At 38.3% G+C, this 20,566-nt stretch overlaps 1 protein-coding gene across 7 annotated transcripts in view; it reads left to right on the top strand.

Moving 5' to 3' along the window:
* Window positions 1–20,566, top strand: part of GLS (glutaminase) — a 45,324-nt gene that overhangs the window by 8,717 nt on the left and 16,041 nt on the right. For 5 of the 7 annotated variants that reach the window (XM_042480615.1, XM_042480383.1, XM_042480551.1 and 2 more), the window contains 7 exons: window positions 786–818; window positions 1,324–1,382; window positions 2,620–2,686; window positions 3,971–4,021; window positions 5,668–5,844; window positions 6,895–7,026; window positions 8,037–8,129. In XM_042480615.1, coding sequence (XP_042336549.1) covers window positions 786–818; window positions 1,324–1,382; window positions 2,620–2,686; window positions 3,971–4,021; window positions 5,668–5,844; window positions 6,895–7,026; window positions 8,037–8,129 — 612 coding nt within the window. Of the gene's footprint in view, window positions 1–785; window positions 819–1,323; window positions 1,383–2,619; window positions 2,687–3,970; window positions 4,022–5,667; window positions 5,845–6,894; window positions 7,027–8,036; window positions 8,130–9,985; window positions 13,769–20,566 lie in introns of those variants that run through there. The other 2 variants (XM_042480782.1, XM_042480702.1) reach the window with 2 other exon arrangements.

Below are 20,566 nucleotides of genomic sequence, written 5' to 3'. Positions count from 1 at the left end.
GATTCAGTCTAGTTCCCTTAAGTATTACTATTGCCAAATTGAACATTACTAAATGTTTGTCAGTGCAGAAAGATCCTAAATTTAACAAATCTGCTGAACAAGCTGTTGAACAGTATTTTTTGCTGGTCCGCTATCTGTTAACACTGGAGAGCATTACACTTGAGAAAATGGGAACATGCAAACTTTCCCAACTGTGCCTTATGACTTCCCTAATATGTACCCTTTTAGTATGTTGAAGACATTTCCTCAATTTTGAGAGTAGCTTTTTAGGTGTCAGGAATGGTGCACAAGCAAAAACTTCCATTTTTCTGCCATATGGTTGTTTTTGCAGCAGTGGATACACTTTCCTGTCTGCTTAAATGTAAACTCCACTTAGTAACTAGCCGTAACAGTGAATAATCTGGAGTCTAGCAAAATGTAAAATGCAGTCTTAAACTGCAGGGGTGGAATGTTATTTTTTTCTACCAGTTACAATAAATTGGAATTGAATTTCCAGGCACTAACTCATAGTTGAGTAAAGAGCACTCAAAATAAAGCTAGCCTTATTTGATATTCACCTCTGTTCCCCACACATTGGTAACTTTTTAAAATTGAAATCTCTACTGTATGCTATTCTTTAAAAAGTTTTAAGCATTTTTTGTAATCTAACTTTAGTTATTTAGACTAATAAATAAACCAGTCTAATATTAAATAGTAATATTTAAGTAGTTGTAGACTAAATTAAACTAGAATTAAAGCTCTTCTTGAATTAACAAACTTTGTAAATATGTCTTCTTTCCTTTCAGCAAGGAGCAAATAATGCTGAGAAATTTGACTATGTAAGTGAATACTACAGTGTTTTAAAAATGTTTCCTATAGTTAAATTTAAAAGTACTATGGTAAGATTCTTGTGGATTGTCATTCAAAATCTGTTTTGCTTGTCAGGTGGTTAAAAGTTTATACATTATCCAATGAAAATTCAGATAAAATGTTATAACAGAAAATGGCTTATAAATATTATATAAAACCTGAAGACAAGTATGCCTGCTTCCTGAGACACCCCTTCTTACAAGATTATAATTAATAAATTGAAAATTGCTGTTTCACTTGCTTTGTCCTGATTAATTTGATATGATACATTGGTACTTAGAAGTCTATATCTCACAGATATAAAACCGAATTATAGTTTATTTTTAAGCCAAGAAGCAAATGCTTCCAGTCTCACACAGCACAGAACAGTAGCTTAGGTTTGGGTCTGAAATACCCTAATGACTTGTGCTGAATTCTGGACTCATGAGATTTATCACTTCATACAGTGAACAAGTTGTGATTCTTCTTTGACAGGTGATGCAGTTCATGAATAAGATGGCTGGAAATGAATATGTTGGGTTCAGTAATGCCACGTAAGTATGGTTCTTACTGTAAGTATTTCTCTGTATTTTGGTAACACAAGTTGGTCTATAAATTTAGCTTTATTAGCTAGGCCATATCTCTAAGGTTGCCACCATCCAGCCCTTCTTAACTGAATTCTGTGGCATCTGCAGAGAACATGGACAAAAGAAGGGTGTTGAGCTTTGGCAAAAAGTCCCTGCTGCTGGCTCCTATGAAAGCCCATCAGGGAGAGAGAAACTTACCCTCTTTTCTTCCACAGAGAGCTACAATAGAAAGCAGGGCTAGTTTCCCTTCTTCTCTGTGTTGCTTCTACTGCCCATTACAAAACTCCAGTGCTAAGTTTTAAAAAAAATCATCAACCAAGTTTTCTTTCTACAGGAAAGAATAGCAAGGTACAGCTTTTTGGAAAGCCTGTAAGCTCAAAATCATCCTGTTCTGATCTTCTTATTTCCTTTACCGAAAATTGATTTTTTTTCCTCCTGCGAATAGTTGGGCTTCTGAAGAATACGCCAGCAGAATAACACCAACTGCCTCCTGCAAGAACTGGGCTGGAGGGAGAGGAGCTACCTTTCTTTCTCGGCTGGTATTGCAGGAATTTATAGACAGGTTTCTCAATACCCAAATTGCAGGAGAGAGCAACGGTTCATGTTTCCTGTCCTCCTCTGAGAATGAAGGAGGAAAGGATTTTTTTAAAACTGCAAAAATAGGTGATAATGGGTAGAAGCACAGAAGAGCTTTCCAAATAGGAGAGGTACAACAGCAAGGAAAGAAGTGGGTTTGTGGAGTCCTGGTGAAAATAGATATAAGTATTCCTTCAAATTGGGCATTCTGAAATTCTGTTGCTATACTTGCTTACGGCCAAGAAATGTCTACCCAAATACAAGATTTTAAAATTTGACAGATGCTTTGGCAGATAAACTCTTCTAGATAAACATGGACACATAGCCCAAAAAAAACCACAAAGTATTTTTTTTTTTGGCATGACATTTAAAGGATATTTTATTTCTCCTATTTTGTGTTAGAATTGCAAACTGCATATGTAGTATTGAGTCTCCTTAGGTTCCAACGGAAATGTAACTTATCTATTTAAGAACCAATTACACACATTTGCTAAATAAAGACTATAGGGTCTTAAAGTGTTTGCACACACACACACACACCCCTATATATCTGCTGCATCTATTTCAGAACCTTTCACTGCTGTTAATCTCCAGTTTTGATGTACATTTCTGTATTTTTTTTTCCTAGATTCCAGTCTGAAAGGGAAAGTGGAGACCGAAACTTTGCAATAGGGTATTATTTGAAAGAGAAAAAGGTATGTCTCTGGAATCTATTGCCTCCACTTCCTTAACATTAGATAACATCTACTCAATAAAGTTCATGGAACAAGCTTTTGTTTCTTCATATTGAATGGGAAAAGCAATATAATGTTAATTGAGTAATGAATGCATACAAACATACAATAAAACTGCACTTTGTGCTCTTCGATAATATAATCATAGTCATCATAATTACTAGCAGTAGTAATAGGTGGTGGTGGTAATAGTAGTAGTAGTAGCAACAGAAACAGCAGTTCTTGTTCTGCTCTTACACTGTTGTTGTCTTCCTATTTTGTATTCCACTTTTCTATAAGATTGTACCCCAACTCACAGCACAACCAGATGAATGGCGATATTAAAAATTCACTGGCCACTTTGTAGTCTGAAATACTCCAGGATTGAGTTCAGGGAGACCCATGTCTGCTCACTTAGAGCAAACTAGGTCTGCAAAGTGTTAATTAGCTAAGATCTCACAATGCCATCTCTTCTTCATTCTAAGAGTAGACTTAAAATTTTGCATTTTAATGTATTTATGTAAGGTGCCAAGGAAACATTAAATTGAACAGAAGTAGCATATGCAGTACTTCAGAAGATTGTTCTAACGTGTGTGTGTTTTTAAGCTGTGGGAAAGCAATCAGTTCATCTGATTTATGGGGCAGGAGGGCTGACATTATACTATACTGCAGTTATTGATGTGTCTTTTATGAAATGGGAGGAGAGCAGATGGAGGAAAAAGTGCCAGCTGCTGTTTTATCTATATAAGAGTATATTCCGACTAATATCAGTGAGATGGCTTTTAAAATAACTGCCATAAATTCCTATCCAGGTGCCTAATAAGTCTCACTGGACATTTCTATCCTGCTTGGAGGATCAAAATATAACAGCAACAACTATTTGGGGCTGTAAGAGCAGGATCCTTTTTCCCAAGCTGCTTTATGTAATGGAGAGGAACTATAAAAGCAAACAGAAATGGGGAGAGAAGCCTCAGCCCTTTGTGTCCTGTGCATCTGCCTAAGGCTTTATGATGTTTTCATAGTATTATATAAAAGTAATGACTCAGAAATGAACTTGGATTTCTGTGGTTTGAAATACAAATGGCTAAAGATGCTTCATTCCCAGTTTTCACATAAAGTTAAACATCTGGAAAATAAGCCTTGGAGTTTACTTCTGAATACTAACTTAACTGGTTCTGTTGATCACATAGTATTCATTGTGTGAAAAGCTTTAGTGCAGACATCAGGTTCTTCATATCTCATAATGTGCTGTTATTACTTTTTTAGTGTTTCCCAGAAGGAACCGATATGGTTGGCATATTAGACTTCTACTTCCAGGTAACTAATTAATCATCATCATATTGGTAATCCTCAAAGCTATAGAGATAATAGGGCAAACAAAATTCTGTCAGAACAATATTAACATATTACATATGCACATTTTGCAAAGGCAATAACATTATAGTATATTTATCTTATATTCTATTTGGACCAACTGCAGCATTTATAAATAATAAAATCAGCTGCATGTTAGCTAAATGTGTTTTAGTTCCTGTTTTGCCTTTGCAGCTTGTATCTTTCATGTCAAAATGTATTCTGAATAGATTTGGTAATCCCCCTTTGCACAGAGGGATTTCTGTGCATTTGAATACCTTCCCAGAATTTTTCACTAATATATTTAGTCAAGGCTAATCTTTGACATTGGAGAATTCAAGGAAGATCTCTGAAAAAAGCTGTAGGTTGCATATATAACCACTAAAACCGTTGTTGTTGTTGTTGTGTGCATTCAAATAATTTCTCACTTAGGAGACACTAAGGTGAACCCATTAGTGTTTCCTAAGGTTTTCTTGGCAAGATTTCTTCAGATGGGGTGTACCTTGCCTTCCTCTGAGGAGGCTGAGAGAATGTGACTTGCCCAAGGTCACCCAGTAGGTTTCCATGGCTAGCTGGGATTTGAACCTTGGTCTCCAGATCCATAGCTTAAATATTTCGCTATGCTCGCTCTAAAACTATACATGTTTGTAAATTCAGACAAGTGAAAACAAAATTATTATGCTGTACTGAGGTTTTGCATCATAATAGAAGGTACAATTGACCTTTCGTATCCATGGATTTCACAATGATCAATGATGATTTGGTTAGAAAGACAGTGATCCATAGAACAATTTTCAGTATAATTGGCCCTCCATATCCATGGGAGATTGGTTCTGGAACTCCTCACAGATAACAAAATCTACAGATGATCAATTCAATAAAATAAAAAATACTCTCACCTCCCTCCCTATGGCTGTGGAGCATTACTCTCCTCCCCTGCACTGCCTATTTAGACTATTTTATCTTCCACCACTTTCTTGACCAGTTGTGGATTTTCTTAAAGTAGAGTCAAGTGAAGACTAGGAGGAAAAGGAGGAAGTGTTGTTGGCCCCAGAGAGCCTTTCCTCCCTTTGGGTTTGTGCCAGTGTCCGTGGCTCAGATCAGGGGCTGGCAGAGGAATTAGGCCAAGAGGGTGTTGGCAGCACCGCAGGTGCCATTAATCACCATGTCTCTTTATTTGTTTGTTTATTTTGCAATTTTTTTTTCATTCAGTGGTTGGTTCAAATTGTGGATCCAGGATCCACAGACACAGAGGGCCAACTGTATTGCACTAAGTCTGGAGAGAATCTCATCCTTCAGCAGACTAGGAAAGTGTATATTGAGGAATTGAATTATAATACTGTTGTCCGTCTTATTAAAATACTAGTCCACCATCAGTCTGAGCATCTGTCATACACTCAACCAGATAAGGCTTTCTCCCCTGATCTGCTGGCAAGATAATTTTTATGCTAGTCTAATATTTGTTCATTGAGTAATACAGTTGGATATATCTGTATCTGATCTTTACAAAGATACAGATATAGCTATATTTGATTTTTACCTACATAATGTCTTGCCTGTGTGCAATAGTTTTAAAGTGTTCTGTTTTATTCTTTTTTCCCCCCCTTAAGCTTTGCTCCATAGAAGTGACTTGTGAATCAGCCAGTGTTATGGCAGCAACACTGGCTAATGGAGGGTTTTGCCCAATCACTGGTGAGAGAGTCCTGAGTCCTGAAGCTGTTCGGAACACTCTGAGTTTAATGCATTCCTGTGGCATGTATGACTTTTCAGGACAGTTTGCTTTTCACGTAAGTGCTTTTCTCAACTAGTATTTGATAAAGAGATTTGGAAAAAGAGAAATATTGGGTCAGCTGATAGTCACTTTGTAGAACAGCAGATTTGTACTAAAAAGGATTGTTACAGTTGGCAAATGAGCTGTAGCTGGTAAAAACCAGAACTAGTGGGTTTCTGAAGATGGAATTGGATTTATGTCTGCCTAGGTTAAGTTGTGTGAGTCTGCATGAGTCTACGCTGGAAGGTGGTCCTTGGTGCTGTATCATTGCCAATTATCAGGTTTTCAGGAATAACAAAATGTTCTGTGTCAGCATTTCCCAAATGGTGAAACAGTTGAAGAACCAGATAATAACTTTGGGTTCAGCTGCTGGTCAGAGGCTCCTTTGTACTGATGCTGGTGAAAAAAGAGAGTGAGCCTTAAGCTTCCCTTTCTTATAAACATGCCTTCACTCCCTATTTGATCTGATTGTCTTCATTTTTTTTAAAGTTTATGGACATTTCTTCTTCCAAAGGACCTATTTGGTTGTTGTTGTTGTTGTTGTTGTTGTTGTTGTTGTTGTGTGCCTTCAAATCATTTCTGATTTATGGCAACATTAAGGCAAACTTATTTTTCTTGCTAACTTTCTACAAGGGGGTTTGCATTGCCATCCTCTGAGGCTGAGGCAATGTGATTTGCCCAAGGTTGTCACCCAGTGTGTTTACATAGCCAAACTGGGATTTGAACCTTGCTCTCCAGTGCTCAATCCACTACACCATGATGGCTACTAAAAGTTAAAATGATATTTAACCCATCTTGATCTTAATTGTCTATGTTTGGGCACATTAAGAAAATGCAGTGCACTTTGTGCATTCAAAGACCCTTGTTTTACACCTCAATTCATAATTAATTTCTCTAATTAAAGTGTAGGAAAAGACCTGATGTTTCAGGGGTGCTGGCACAGCAGCAGGAGTGCTGACTTCTTGACAATAGGACTTATTGCTATTGCAGAGACTAATGAATTACTGATTTCTATATTTTTAAAGCATTTTTAATTGGAACATTCGTGTTCTTTCATTTAATATAGGTTGGACTTCCTGCAAAATCAGGAGTTGCTGGTGGCATTCTCTTGGTTGTTCCTAATGTTATGGGCATGATGTGCTGGTCACCTCCTCTGGACAAGATGGGCAATAGTGTTAAAGGGATACACTTTTGTCACGTAAGTGCAGCTTTTCACTTGAATATATTCTTATTTGATCAGTCATTTGCTAGTTTGCATCAGAATTAGTTATCTTTCTGGTTCCACATCTACTTTGAATATGGCCATTTCTGCTTAAATTTATTTGTGAAACATTTATTTAAAATGCTCATTTACAATGTTGCAAGGTATTGGAAAATGAGATTGGCCAAAACATTAACAGATTTACCCAAACTTGTTAATTAGGGGCTAAACTCTTTAGCAGAATGGAACCCAAGTGTTCAGTGCTTCAAGAAGTTTGCTAAATCCTCCTCTGTCTTAGATAATTTCAATGCTAATTTTTGTTTAAATAGTCTGCCTTCCTAATAACTAGCAAACAAGTTTTCAATGTTATATAATAGAAGTGGGCAATCTCAGTGGATCAGAAGACCACAAATATTTCTTTTTGATGTTGGGATATCCCTCCCTAAATAGCGATTAAACAGAAAAGCCCATCTCTTAGAGGTCTCTGGAAGCATAGTATTAGTTTTCGCTTGTTGCTTTCTTTTTTAATCCGTGTGTGTGTGTGTGTGTGTGTGTGTTGTAGGACTAGGTATCCTTAATAATTCTGCTGCGTGCAGCCTATGGGCTGAAAGATTCCCACCCCTTATAACATGTTATCATTGCTGCTAGAAAAGATGGTAATTGTTAAAACAAAAATGGCACTGAAGCTGAAGCCAGCTAGCATTATAAAGGGGTGGTGTTTGCAGGTGGGACACGTGTACAGAAAGTGCATTCACCTATTTTTAGCTCGACCCTAAAACTATTGTTGGTTGTATTGGCTGCTCAAAAATATAGTTGCTTTGCTTTTTGTCTCCTGTGAATCCATGTATTTGAGGTGTAATTGAAACCAGTTTTAGAATTTTCTTGTGCAATTCAGAGTTACAAGGAGATTTTTCCAATGGTTTTACTTGCGGCAATCAGATACTTGCAAGGTTGAAACATAGTAACTTGAAATTGTGTTGTTGTTTTTGTGTATGTCCCAATTGCAGGAACTTGTTTCTTTGTGCAATTTCCATAATTATGATAACTTGAGGCACTTTGCAAAAAAGCTTGATCCTCGCAGAGAAGGCGGTGATCAGCGGGTAAGTTGTTATTTCATGACATTGAAGTGAAATATGTATGCTAAGCTTCTCATTTTCCAAATAAGACTGCTCAGCAACATGTAGTGTATATCAATATATGGAGGTCTGAGTGTTGAAATGCAATTTATATGAAATCTGTAGTGTCTGGAAGTTCATATCAAGATGCTGAGTGTGGTCACTGATTGCTGTTCTGCCTGCTTTCCTAATCGTAATTTGGCAGTATAACAGTTAGGAGTTTTCTCTCTTTTATGTTACCATTGCTGGTTTTGGTCTATTTCTACTCAACTGGGAACAATTCATATATCACATAGGCCCAATTAATATGAGCAAAATTGTTCTTCTTATTTATTATAGTCTTGAAGCATAAGGTGTTTTCTTTGTAGATATGCTAAGAAGCCATTTACAGAATTTTGCTCATCACAACTTTGGTCCACAATTTGGGGAAGAAGGAAACTCCCAAAGTGTGGAACTGTCTTCTGTCTCTGTTTTTTTCTGTCTGTGTTAAGAATTACTAGAATATGTAGTAAAAAGAATGGAAAGTTCCTAGTTAGTGTATTTCTTTTGACTACAGTCCTGTTAGTTCTCAAAGGGCAGCATTATTTGTGGCACACACATGCATAAGTGTAGCTTTGAGGCATGTATGTTTTCTTTGGATGAGGTGCAGAAGACTGTTCTCTATCCCTTTACGCCATCTTTCCCAGCATCTGTCAAGCCCTGGGGAGCTGTTGCTGCTGCTGCTGCTGCTAATTATTGATGGCAAAGAGAGAGGGAGGAATGCAGGTCAGACAGTGAAGATGTGGTTGGTCTGACTTCAATGGGAAGAAAAAGGAAGGTGCACTCCATTTATGAGTGCTGTTTCATTTCTTCTTCTCTCTGAGTTCAGGCCACCAGCTTCTTGTCTGAATTGCCTCTTTCTCCCACCCATCCCCACTGGTAAGCAGCAGGAATCTCTCCAGAGGCCTTACAGTACTGGGGCAGGACACTGAACTGTACAGGAAGAATGTTAGACTCCCCCTGCTCCATGTAAGGTCTCAGCCAGAGAGTGCTCTGGGGAGTCCTTATTCTGGTGGGTATAGAGCAGGAGCCCATGCCTTGTGTCTGGCTTGAGTAGCCAAATCACAGTTGGCGGAAAGGTGTTCCCCACCTCTTCCATCCTTCCTTCCTTCCTTCCTTCCTTCCTTCCTTCCTGTTAACCTACATGGTGCTGTAGCTCTCTATGGGATTGGGGGAAATTCCATCTCTTCTCACTGGGTCTTCATTTGCAATTGGTATAGATAGTTTTGGTTTGCTGATTTGACCCTGTGAGATGAAGTTGCTCCAGTATTTTAGCGATGCAGGAGACCCTATCCCTTCCTTGACAACCTTAATATTGGAAAGTGAACACATAACACCATGGGATTGTGGGAACAATCACTGGCAACCTGGAACACCAAAGTTGGGTAGAAATGTAGAGCTTGCCTCACTTGACATCATGTGACAGGCTCTACACTTTTACCTAACTTTGTTGTTCCAAGTGGCCAGGGATTGTGAAATGTGAAAGTCTTTTCTGGGAGGAAAGGAGCCTCACTAACTCTAGTATGGTATGAAAGCTTATATGTTGCTGTCAGGACATTACCAACCTATTCTACTGTGATTTACCTTGTTTGGGAGAATAGTCCTCATCCCCCATCATCCAAATTACAAAAATCTTTTCATTCTGTTTTAAAACCTAAAACTTGATTACTGAATCAACTTAGGAGGGAAAGGAGGGGCGATACTTGACCGCCAAAAAAATCTAATTGCTAATTATTAATTATGATAGAATGTTTCTTTTCACCAGTAATCTAATAAATAATGTATGTTGCTTGAACAACTAGCCTGCCTTTGGACCATGGGACTATGAGAGTCTTCAGCACGAACTTGCATTAAAAGAGACTGTGTGGAAAAAAGTGTCACCTGAGTCAAATGAGGACATCTCCACCACTGTAGTGTATAGAATGGAAGGCCGGGGAGAGCAAAACTAAAGCCATGGTTTCAGAGAGGTTGTTTCGTCTTAAGTTTCAGAGAGGTTGTTTCATCTTTAAACATGATCGAGGTTTTCTAGATCACAGAGTTCCAAATATTAAAGCTTTGTTCTTATATTTTCAGTGTTTTTTAAATACTGCTAGAGATACCAAAATTAATATCTAATTTTTATACTAATTGCTTTTTTCAGAAAGCAGGTTGAAACAAAACTTGACAATGTATGTTGTTTAAACTTGCAATTACATCATGCTTAAGGAATGGATTTGAAAGGGAAATTTAATGTGGGGAGATTGTGGGAAAATGCAAATACAGATAGTTTAAACTATTAACAGAGAAAATGGGAACAGTAGGTACAGGAAGATTGAATTGTCAAATCATATATTTTTATAAGTGTGGGTATATCTTACTGTTGTCAGGATGTCCTGGGGTGTTAACACTTAATAACCCCTTTTTGGATATGGTTTTTCCCATGAACTGTGAGCTTCTGATTATGGAAGCAAGTTCGTTTGTTTTCAGTATAAGCAATGGCAATTATCCAACTTCTGCAACATAGATAAACTGAAAACAAATCAAGTTGACCAGAATTTCGAATAAAAAATTGTATACCAGAATGTAAAAGCTTACATTAAACATGCTTTAAAATATTCATGTACCACAGTATAGTAGAGTGTTAGTAGTAAGAACATGTAAATCTTCTAACAGCAACATATTAGAAAAGTCTGCTTATATTGAGCCTTTAAATATGACCGCAGTAATTGTCCAGACACAAGGTTGAGATACAGCTCCATATATGTCCTTTCTAATGTTAATTGAAAGCTTCCTATTTGCAAGATTGCCCTGTTAATTGTTTCCTTAGTATGGGGAGGGAAAGGGTGACAAATTGATCTTTATTTAGTCAACTTCTAGTCAGAAATCCGGGAGGGAGTAATAAGCCAAAGGTTTGCTACAACCTCTTGGAAAGATTGTCACAAAAGCTTACACATTATTACTACTTTTTTAAAAAGGCAGTTTGTTACTTCTTATCCTGAACAGTGAGTAACCCAACTTGTTGGTAATGTCTTGCAAACCGCACAAATACAAAAATAGTGTAAAGTTCTCCAAAGTGACCCAACCCAACATTTTAAACTAGTAAATGCATGTTACTAGCTGCACTTTAAAAGGCTAGTGACATTATTAGTTATTACACTCTTTTCAAAATAATGATATTGCTCCCTTATTACCACCATAGTGTGTTGCAAGTAAAGTTGTTGCTTGTAATGTGTTGGCTTAATCTCTTCATGATGAGACTATCTTGAGGAAGAATTGTGAAAAGAAACATGCTGTCTGAACCTAGTATAAATAAGGATTTCTAAATTGGTAGTGTTGGTTGTTCTCCTGTGCAGAGACAGATGAACTTCAACAAAAGCTAAAACTGGGGTCATACCAAGTATAGGATGTGCTTTTCAAGTCTTTGTGGGAAAATGGAGCAGAGGTAAAAAAAAGTCCCATGCAAAAAGCCCCCCAGCAGCTCTGGAATCAGTGCAGCTGTAGGAAAAGAGAAACCAGGAGAGTATGGACAGTCATACAGTTGAAAAGGAAAGAGCTGGGCTGCAAGTTTCTTCCCATTCAGGATGGTATGACTGCCTTTAAAGAAAGACAGTGCACCAGAATAGTTATGTGAGCTAAGCAGTTTGATTATATTTCACCTGTGTTGCCTCAGGTAACTTGGTATTCATTTATTTCTGTGCTTAATTTAAAATCTTAGTAATAACTTTTAAAGCTGAGTAAGGAAAATGAGGTTCTCCTCATGTAAGACTGTAGCTCCCATCTGCTCTAGCCTGAGTGGGAGATTGTTGTTCATAAACACCTGGAGGGCCACATCTTCCATATCTGTTGATTTAAAACCATGAATAATTCAGAACCAGGTTGTTTAGTTACACCTGCCCAGAACCAAAGAACAGATTTTGGACTCCAGCCATCTGGTCTGATTCAATTGTAATTCAGATTGGTGGTTATCAGAATAATCTTTAGTCATATTTGTACATTTATGGTATTCTGTTCCTTGAAAGGTCCACTTGACCCTTTTCTTGAAGCTTTTAAGCAGCCTCTAAGGCCATTTTAAAAATCCCATTAAGCTTTTTACTGATTTTGCTGTTGGCCTCCCTGCATGTGATATTATTGGATGCTGTTTTTAATGTGTGTGCTCATTTGTTTTTATTTTACACTTTCATTTGGGGGAACAGTTGTCCTAAAAAGTGGGCTAGACACATTCAATAACAGTAATTCTATCCTCCTTGCACTGGTTGGGGTGGTTTTTCCCTGGGGAGAGATCAGAAGTCCACCTTGGCCTTGTGCATGCCCCCATTTTCCTGCATATTTGTCCTCCCAGGTTTCCTTAAGGGCTTCTGCCTCAGGCGTTGGGAAGTATGAACCTACACAAGACCTACATGGAGGATGGCTTATGGAAGACCATGAAACAGTTAATCTGTGTGACGTGGAAACTGATGCTAAGAGGATGGGTTTCAGCTAGATTGAAATATAGATTGGGATGGAGGCAGTGGACTCCTCCTGATACAACAGCTCCCTTGCTACTTTCCTGAAGCAGTTGGCTTCAGCTGTTAACCTTCAAAATATTGTGCATCTCTGAAGCATTTGACACACGCAGTTTGGTGTCCTTGCTGTGCATTGGTTAAGTCTCCTGCGACTAACTTCATTATGTTAAAATCTAAAGAAAATTGAACATTTTCCTGGACTAACATAGTGCCTGGGGCAAAAGGGACACCTCAGATATTTCAAGACTAAGAGTTTCCAAGCATGTGGCATAATTGTCTTGACTTAAGCACTATTTGTGTGAGCAGCTGTTTGTGCAGAAGAAAGAAGCTTGTAATGTGAATGAGTATTCTAGTCTATGTAGGTTTATATTTACATTAAAGCCAATTAAAACAAGAACGTCTTCAAACTTGATGTATGAAAATGTTCTGTATGACCCTAGGAAATATGATGTGAGCTCCAGTCTAGCCAGCATGATAATATAGCACAGTGGCTGAATTCCAGTGAAATCTGTGGTGAGCAAGACCAAAACATGGTATCAAATACTGACAGAGTACTATTGGGCCCATACAGACATGCTAAAATAAAGCTGCTTTGGGTCACTTTGGAGGTATGCTGTTTAAATGATGCATGCGTCTTAAGAGGCCAGAAGCCTTGCCAAAGCTCTGGTCTCGTCCTTAGGACCGGAGGGTGGCTTTGTCGTGGCTTTGTCATGGCTTCTGGCCTCTTAGGACGCATGTATCATTTAAACAGCATACCTCCAAAGTGACCCAAAGCAGCTTCATTTTGGCCTGTCTGTACGGGCCCAATATTAACTATTTTTTGTCTAAATACTCTTAATGCTTAGTAGACATTCGTGTTTACAGCAATAACAGATCTTGATATTCAAGCATTTTATTTTGTCGTATTTCTTTTTTCTTTATTGTCATCATTAATGCGTCTTTAGAAATGTAAATGCTTTTAAACTTTGTTTTAGCATGTGTTGTATGCTTTCTCTTAGTTACAGTGATTTGTCATGTGTTTTCATTTTTCATTTGCATTGTATGTTATTTATGTATCTTCAACTCATATACTTTTGTATCATAATAAATTTTATTTTACGCTGATCAACTTGTATTTTGGTCCTTTTGATATGCAACTCAAATCATGATTTGAAGCTAGGAATGAAAAATAGCCACCTAATACTATGTATTTAAGCTGAAATTTTTTAAAAAATGAAATATTCTGAATAAACCTTTCATTTCCATATAAGCTCAATACTAATTTTTGGTTACATCCTGAATTACAATTTTTATTCTGTATCAAATAATTGATTTTAGTTGTGCTTTTTGCTACTTTTTCCAGTTTTCCTTTTCGGTGTAGTATTTTGGGACTTACTAGTTTAATACAAAGAACTACATTTTGTGTTCTGTCTACATTTAACCCATGTTTGGATACTAAGAAAAGCAGGTAAATTAACAAAAGAGAAGGACAGCTCTTGTCTAACCCCGCTACATTGGAAGAATGAAAGAAGACATATGATGGTCAAAAGAACTTTATTTTTTTATTAAATCCAACACATTTTGATCACCAATTGACCATCTTCAGGGACAATCCTGAAGTTGCAGTCTGCACTCTATACAAGTAGACATTTGATTATTCTTGGGCTTTTTTAAAAAATAAGTTTTGGACCACCGTATAGTACATGGGACTTTGTTTCCTTTCATTCTTTCACAGTGAATATATATGTTTTTCAGTATTGCCATATTCTTCATGTGAAAAATAGCCTTCTAAAAAGTTGTCCATTGACACTCTCCACCATTTAGCAACCAGGAAAAATGGGGTTCCAGATCATGTAGAAAGCTCCATAAATGGAATAGGTTCTCTTCATCACAAAATCATTCTTTGTGTTAGGTGATTCATATCAGAGGGTTAGAGCTGGAATACTTTCCTTGGCTGCTTGCTCTTGCCTACTCATTATCTGAAAAGGGATTTAGTCCTTTTTACTCCATTACATATACCCCACTGGGTTACCTGAAAAATCAGTGCTGGTGTTCTGACTGATCCCTTATAAACTCTGAAGTAGGGCAGGCCTTTGAGAAGGGGTCTTTTGATGGACACAGTTGATTCATTCCACCCCCTACAGATCAGAGAAGAATACCTCACTTGCACTCACTGGGCACTTTGGATTCAAGCCTGTGAACTAATGCCTATGGCATACAGTTGTGAACCTAAACAAGCATTCACTTGGGCAGATATTGCAGACTGTGCTCTGTTCTTTTTAGGCAAAAACAACACAGATGTTTTATTTGCTTGTTTGTTTCTGTTTTTATTGAAGCAGCTCTCCAGCAGCCAAAGTTGCTTCTCTATAGCATTGAGCAAAAAAGTCCTTAAAATCATCCTTGGAGTTTCAGTGTGTCCATGTGTGTTCATATATTTCTTTGTGCCTTGACCTTCAAACCCATTAAAGAGGTTTGGTCCCACTGAAGTCCCCCTGAAATCAGTGGCTTCCATTAGTTAAAACCATCGATTTCAACTGGATTCAGACATGAGTCATTACTTTGAAATTTATATTTTAATTTTTGTAGCTTTTAGTTCACTTTAATGGGCTTATTAATTGTGGCTAACATCTGGGTGGAAAGTACACAGAATAAAATAGAAGCTTAGACAAAGAAAACAACAGGAAGAAAATAACATACACTTTTCTTGTATATATATTCAAACACAATCCCCATGACCTTGTTTTTGAAGTTGACTTCATAATTATGAGGTTTGTCCAAAAATGTTTATGGAGAAAAGATTTTGACTTTTTTTTTTAAGCGCCAAAGCTAGTAACGTTCATGCACATCTGCTGTACCCCAATTCTTGGGCCCCCAGGTCAACTCCAACTTATGGTGACCCTATCCTAGGGTTTTCTTGGCAGTATTTATTCCAAGGAAATTTTCCATTGCCTTCCTCTGAGACTGAGAGAGTGTGACTTGCTCAAGGTCACCCATTAGGTTTCCATGTCTGAGCTGGGATTTGAACCCTCATCTCCCAAATTCCTATTCCAACATTCAAACTGTCACAGCATGCTGGCTTGTGCCCATATTTCTTGCTTTGTCCCCTGGGAATGGTATGACTAGCAGGAAGTATGGCACTTTTTGAAGCCTTTTCCTCAAGCCAGTTGTAACTGAGAGCAAGAGATGAGCTTTGCTGCATGTGGAAGGTAGCAGCTACAAAAAGATTTTCAAATGAAACTGGTCCAGAACACCAAGAACACTCATCAAAGAAAAAACTGCTTAGTCTTGTGGGTTCTGTCTGACTATGTGGTTTGCAAGAATCTCTCAGAGGTTTCATGGGAAACAGAGGCTTTCTTATTAAACACTTTTCTCCCATACTTGCTTACAAAACAGCTGTCTTGGGATATTTAGCCAGGAATGGTTCAGGACATTTTGCTGCCTGAGGGAAAGAGACAACTTGTTAAGTGAATGCTACTTCAACTCAGGTGATGGGAGATCAGGTCTGTCATCCCCTGTGAAGGCAGCAAGCTAGCTTAGGGGGTTCAGAGCTGGCTACGTAACACACAGCAATGTCTCTGAACACTTGCTGGCCACTTCCTAGCATCTGCTGCCTGAGACAACCGTCTCACAGTACTTAATGTACATCAGCCCAGCTCCTAGCTTACTGAATAGTGATGACATGTGTCCAGCATTACAGCATCTTAATTTTCCATTACAAGCCAGGGAACAATTTTGGGGACAAATGACACACGATGAGTAGTACAACTGACAATTATAAATTTGACCAAACTTCTATTACAAGTGAATTAAACATCATTGCAACAGATAATGAAGAACTTTTGCAACATCATTTTATAGACAGGACGAACAACTTCCAGGATTGGTCCCCTGATATCTGTAGAACCAAACCCTCAGTCCTGTTGTCACCTGGCTTACAGGGGGCACATTCAGTGTTTAAACTTGTTCAACTGGTTTTTTAAAAAATTCGTTAGTAGCCAGTTTGTTTGTTAATTTAACCTATTAATAGAAGGCATAGTTGACATAAACAGATGATCCTATAAACAAAATTATTACTTCTTTTTGACTCAGTTATGTGCTGGTAAGTTATATCTAGCTGTTGGATTAAATACAGCCAGATGTCCTACAAACTAATCATAGGAAGATTGAATGTTTAGAGGGGGGGGGAAATCAATTGTTTGACATCTGGCTGTCATAATTTTTTCTGTCCTACGAAAATCTGCCAAATCTTTCTAGCAAAAATTGCTTTTCAAGCATATGTTTTCTATTATGATCTTCCTTACACTTCTCTATTGATGTGCCATCAAAGTTCCACAGCCTTCTCTTCCAAGATGCTACAAAGCTACTGCAGATCTCATTCTCTCTAAATAAACCTTTTCTTCCCTTTTTCTTCTTCTTTCTTATAATAATACTCCTGAAATCATCTTTCCATTTCTCTGTTTTATTTATTCTTCTGATACTTACTGAGAATCATGTAAAAACCATGATGTCTGCCTCTCAGTATTTAATGAGACCCTTATTCCTTCTCTTCATTAGAGTAAGAAGTCAAAGCAAGAAGAACAAAAGAGAAGACACCTAAAATACACATTTTATTTTCTTGTTTTTTTAGGTACTGCATGACATGGAGAATCCTTTGAAACCAACAGTGAATCCTGGACATCCTGTTTTGTTTGCATGTCACCCACTGGTTTTTTTAAGCAATGGGTAAACCATGGTTTGGCTGTCAGTTTTGAAACTTGGACTCTGAACCATGGCTTCTAATCACAATCCCACCTTCATTGTTTGGGCAAATCATAGTTTTCCATTACATTTACACAAAGTAAAGTACAATCTGGGTGAACCATAGTCATAGAGTACCAGTTTTTGAAAGAGGCTTCCAGTCATGGCTTTGCAGCATAATGTGGTTTGCACAAACTCATAATTTGGTTGACCTGGACAGGTTTGCTTGAATCAGGGAATGGGGGAGGGAATATGTAAGCCTGCAGCAAGCCTATCCTAGGGTTTTCTTTTGTTCTTCCTCTTAAAATATCTTCAGAAGAGGTTTGTTCTTCCTCGGTCTGAAAAAAATGAGACACCCAGTGGGTTCCAGTCTGAGTGAGGATTGAACCCCAGGTCTGCTGGAATCCTAGTCCAACACTCAGACCACTGTGCTATGGTGGCTATAATACAGTTGATCATAACTGATGCTCAAACCATGATTTGGTTGTTTCTCTCAAACATAATTTTAAAAATCTCTGGTGTTTTCTCTTCCAGCTGTGAGATATTGGATGAACTTGGCTGAAAGCTCAAACACTTAGAAGTGGTGTTCCTTCTATTCCTTTGCTAATGACAACTACTTTTCTCCTTTCCAGTGTAAACTTTAGAGCACACCTCTTGTCTAATGTCCTTTATCGCTGTCTGCCTATTGTGCGGTTTGGGCTTTTCTGGTCAAGACTTCTTATTTGGAAAACAGATTTGTCTTTCTTCTAGAAGTGCTTCTTATCTTAATACTTTGAAGTATATGTCCTTGATTCTTGTTAGAGGTTCAGCAACAACTCTTTGTATATATTGTCAGTGTAAATTTTTTTCACCCTTTATTCCTGGAACACTTTTCAGAAAATCCAGTTGGGGGATTATGGAACCTTTGTGTTTTTGTACCTGCCAAGTTATGGTGACCCCATGAATTCCATAGGGTTTCCTTTTGCCATTACCTTCCTCTGAAATGTAACCTATGGCACCTGGTATTCTCCCCTCAAAGTACTAACCAGGCTGATCCTGCTTAGCTTCCAAGATCAGACAGGATTTGGTGCTTTTAGGGTATTTAGGGTCTAGAGAATCTTTGGAGACCTCAAAATGAGCTTGAGCAGCTATGCATAGCCTGTGAGGTTGGACTTTCCCCTGCCCTGGTTTAGAATATAAACAGACCACATTATTTTGATCTGTAGAGAAGCTTATGTGCCAATAAGATTATTGATTCTACTTTACTTACTTGAGTATCTATCATAGAGTTTAAGATCTTTTCAGAAATCAAAGGGTCAGATATTCCATCCCATTAACTGTGCTGGCCACAGCTGATCAGGTTGCAGTCCAGCGTCCTTTCATGTTATGTAGTTAGAGCATTGTGATCCACTTTAGCTGCCTCCTGTGGGATCTTCCTGGGATTTGTAGTTTGATTGGAGGCACCAGAGGAGGATTCTTTGGATGCTGGTCCTAAAGACCCCTCCTTCACCTGCCAATCTAGGCTTGCTTGGAATGCAGCCATAATAGTTAAAGTGGAATCATAGTGCTATAAACTGTGTCATGGAGAGCCACAGGTTGCCCATACTTGTGTTAGGCTTAACTGATTGGCAACTCATGGAGTGACGGTTGGAACCTGCTTCCTACTTGGTCTGTTGTGATTTGTTTCCATTCTGTTTCTTATACTTTATTTGCAGAACCCTTCTTTAAAAGTTAGAGGCAAATTAGACCTCCCTTTCACTTTTTTGGTGTGTGTGGGGGGGGGATGGGTTGGCTTCAGTTGCACAAAGAAGTGCCAGACGAGCATCATTTCAAGTTAATTCCGCATCTCTGCTTCCAAAATAAACTCCATTGAAGCAGCTTTACCAGTAAATGCATCAGCCAGCCTCCAAAAATAAAAGCTACACTAACCACATTGTCAAGTTAATGCCAGTGCGTTTGTAGGGAAGCAGAGGATTGACGCAAAGCAAGGGGAGGGGGGTGGCTACTAGCCTGCTGGAGGATCTTTGCTTGTGCTCCACCTAGAGGGCAAAATATGTGCTGAAACCCTGGGAATTAATCCTGAGTTAAACAATTTTGATGATATTGAGATTACTTGGTGTTTGCGTGCTTCAACATGACACAAGTGGTCTTTCTCTTGGTTGGATCTTGGATTCTAGATTATTGAGGTGGCTTACGCTGGTATGATGCGACCTGAGAGAGAGATTGAGATTGAAAGAAAGAGAGGTGACAGATTGATAGAATGGTACGTAGCTGCACCAAAATTAATTTAACTGTCCCTGTCTGAAACAAGGGGTGGATCTTACTGTATTCTTTCCTGCCTCTGCTTGAACTTGTCCATTTCTTCTGATGTTTAAATGATCTCTAGATCTGAGCTGATGCTAACGTTTCTAGTCCGTTAGATTACTGGTGCTTTCCTCCTGTGAAACTTCAGCATTTCAATAACATATTCTAATTTCAAACTTGTACACCTCTGACTGTTCCACATGGTTGATGTAGTGGTGGCATTTTAAAGAGTTTTTGCTGTTCTAGGGTGGACTGGCCATTTTGTCTGAGCACTGAAGGTTCCTGGTGGGCTTTGACTTACTTCCCCCTGCAGGCTCTTTCAAGGTTGGGCTGTAAATCAGGGAAAGTGTTTTGTTGCAGCTCAGATTAGTACACTTCAGAGACATGCAGTGGTGTGCTTTGGGGTGTGATTTCCAATTCCATGTATAAAATATGCCTAATTGTGAGCAGGAAGTACTTCTAATGTCCTTCCCTATAAAAATGACATATAGATTATAATTTTTGCAATCATTTCATCACTGCCCTTGTTTGTATATTTGACAGGCATCTGTGGAGTGGGGGGGAAATGTTGTGATTCAACCTGCAGTAGGATACTGTACCAGGATCACTAGGGACATTTCACCTCAGACAGAGCAGGCTCTATTTTTTGCGTATCAGCGTTAATCCCTTTTGAGCTTGATTAACAAGGGCATATCCTGTTAACAATAGGTGCAAAGGCTCTGCAAGGACAACAGCTGTTGCTGTGCTCTGCTTTTGGAAACTTGCCCTCGATAGCATTCAGGCTCAGGAAGATCATATGGCAGCCTGTGATCTGGCCTATGTGTTTAATGTGTCAACATGATTAGGACCTATCTGAAATCAAAGATTACTTCTTGAAAGTCATCCGAATGAGTGAAGAGGAAA

The sequence above is a fragment of the Sceloporus undulatus genome, chromosome 1 (genome assembly GCF_019175285.1).
Source record: "Sceloporus undulatus isolate JIND9_A2432 ecotype Alabama chromosome 1, SceUnd_v1.1, whole genome shotgun sequence".
NCBI classification, from domain to species: domain Eukaryota; kingdom Metazoa; phylum Chordata; class Lepidosauria; order Squamata; family Phrynosomatidae; genus Sceloporus; species Sceloporus undulatus.
The sequence above is the reverse complement of the archived record's forward strand: the minus strand, read 5'-3'. Positions and strand labels throughout refer to the sequence as shown.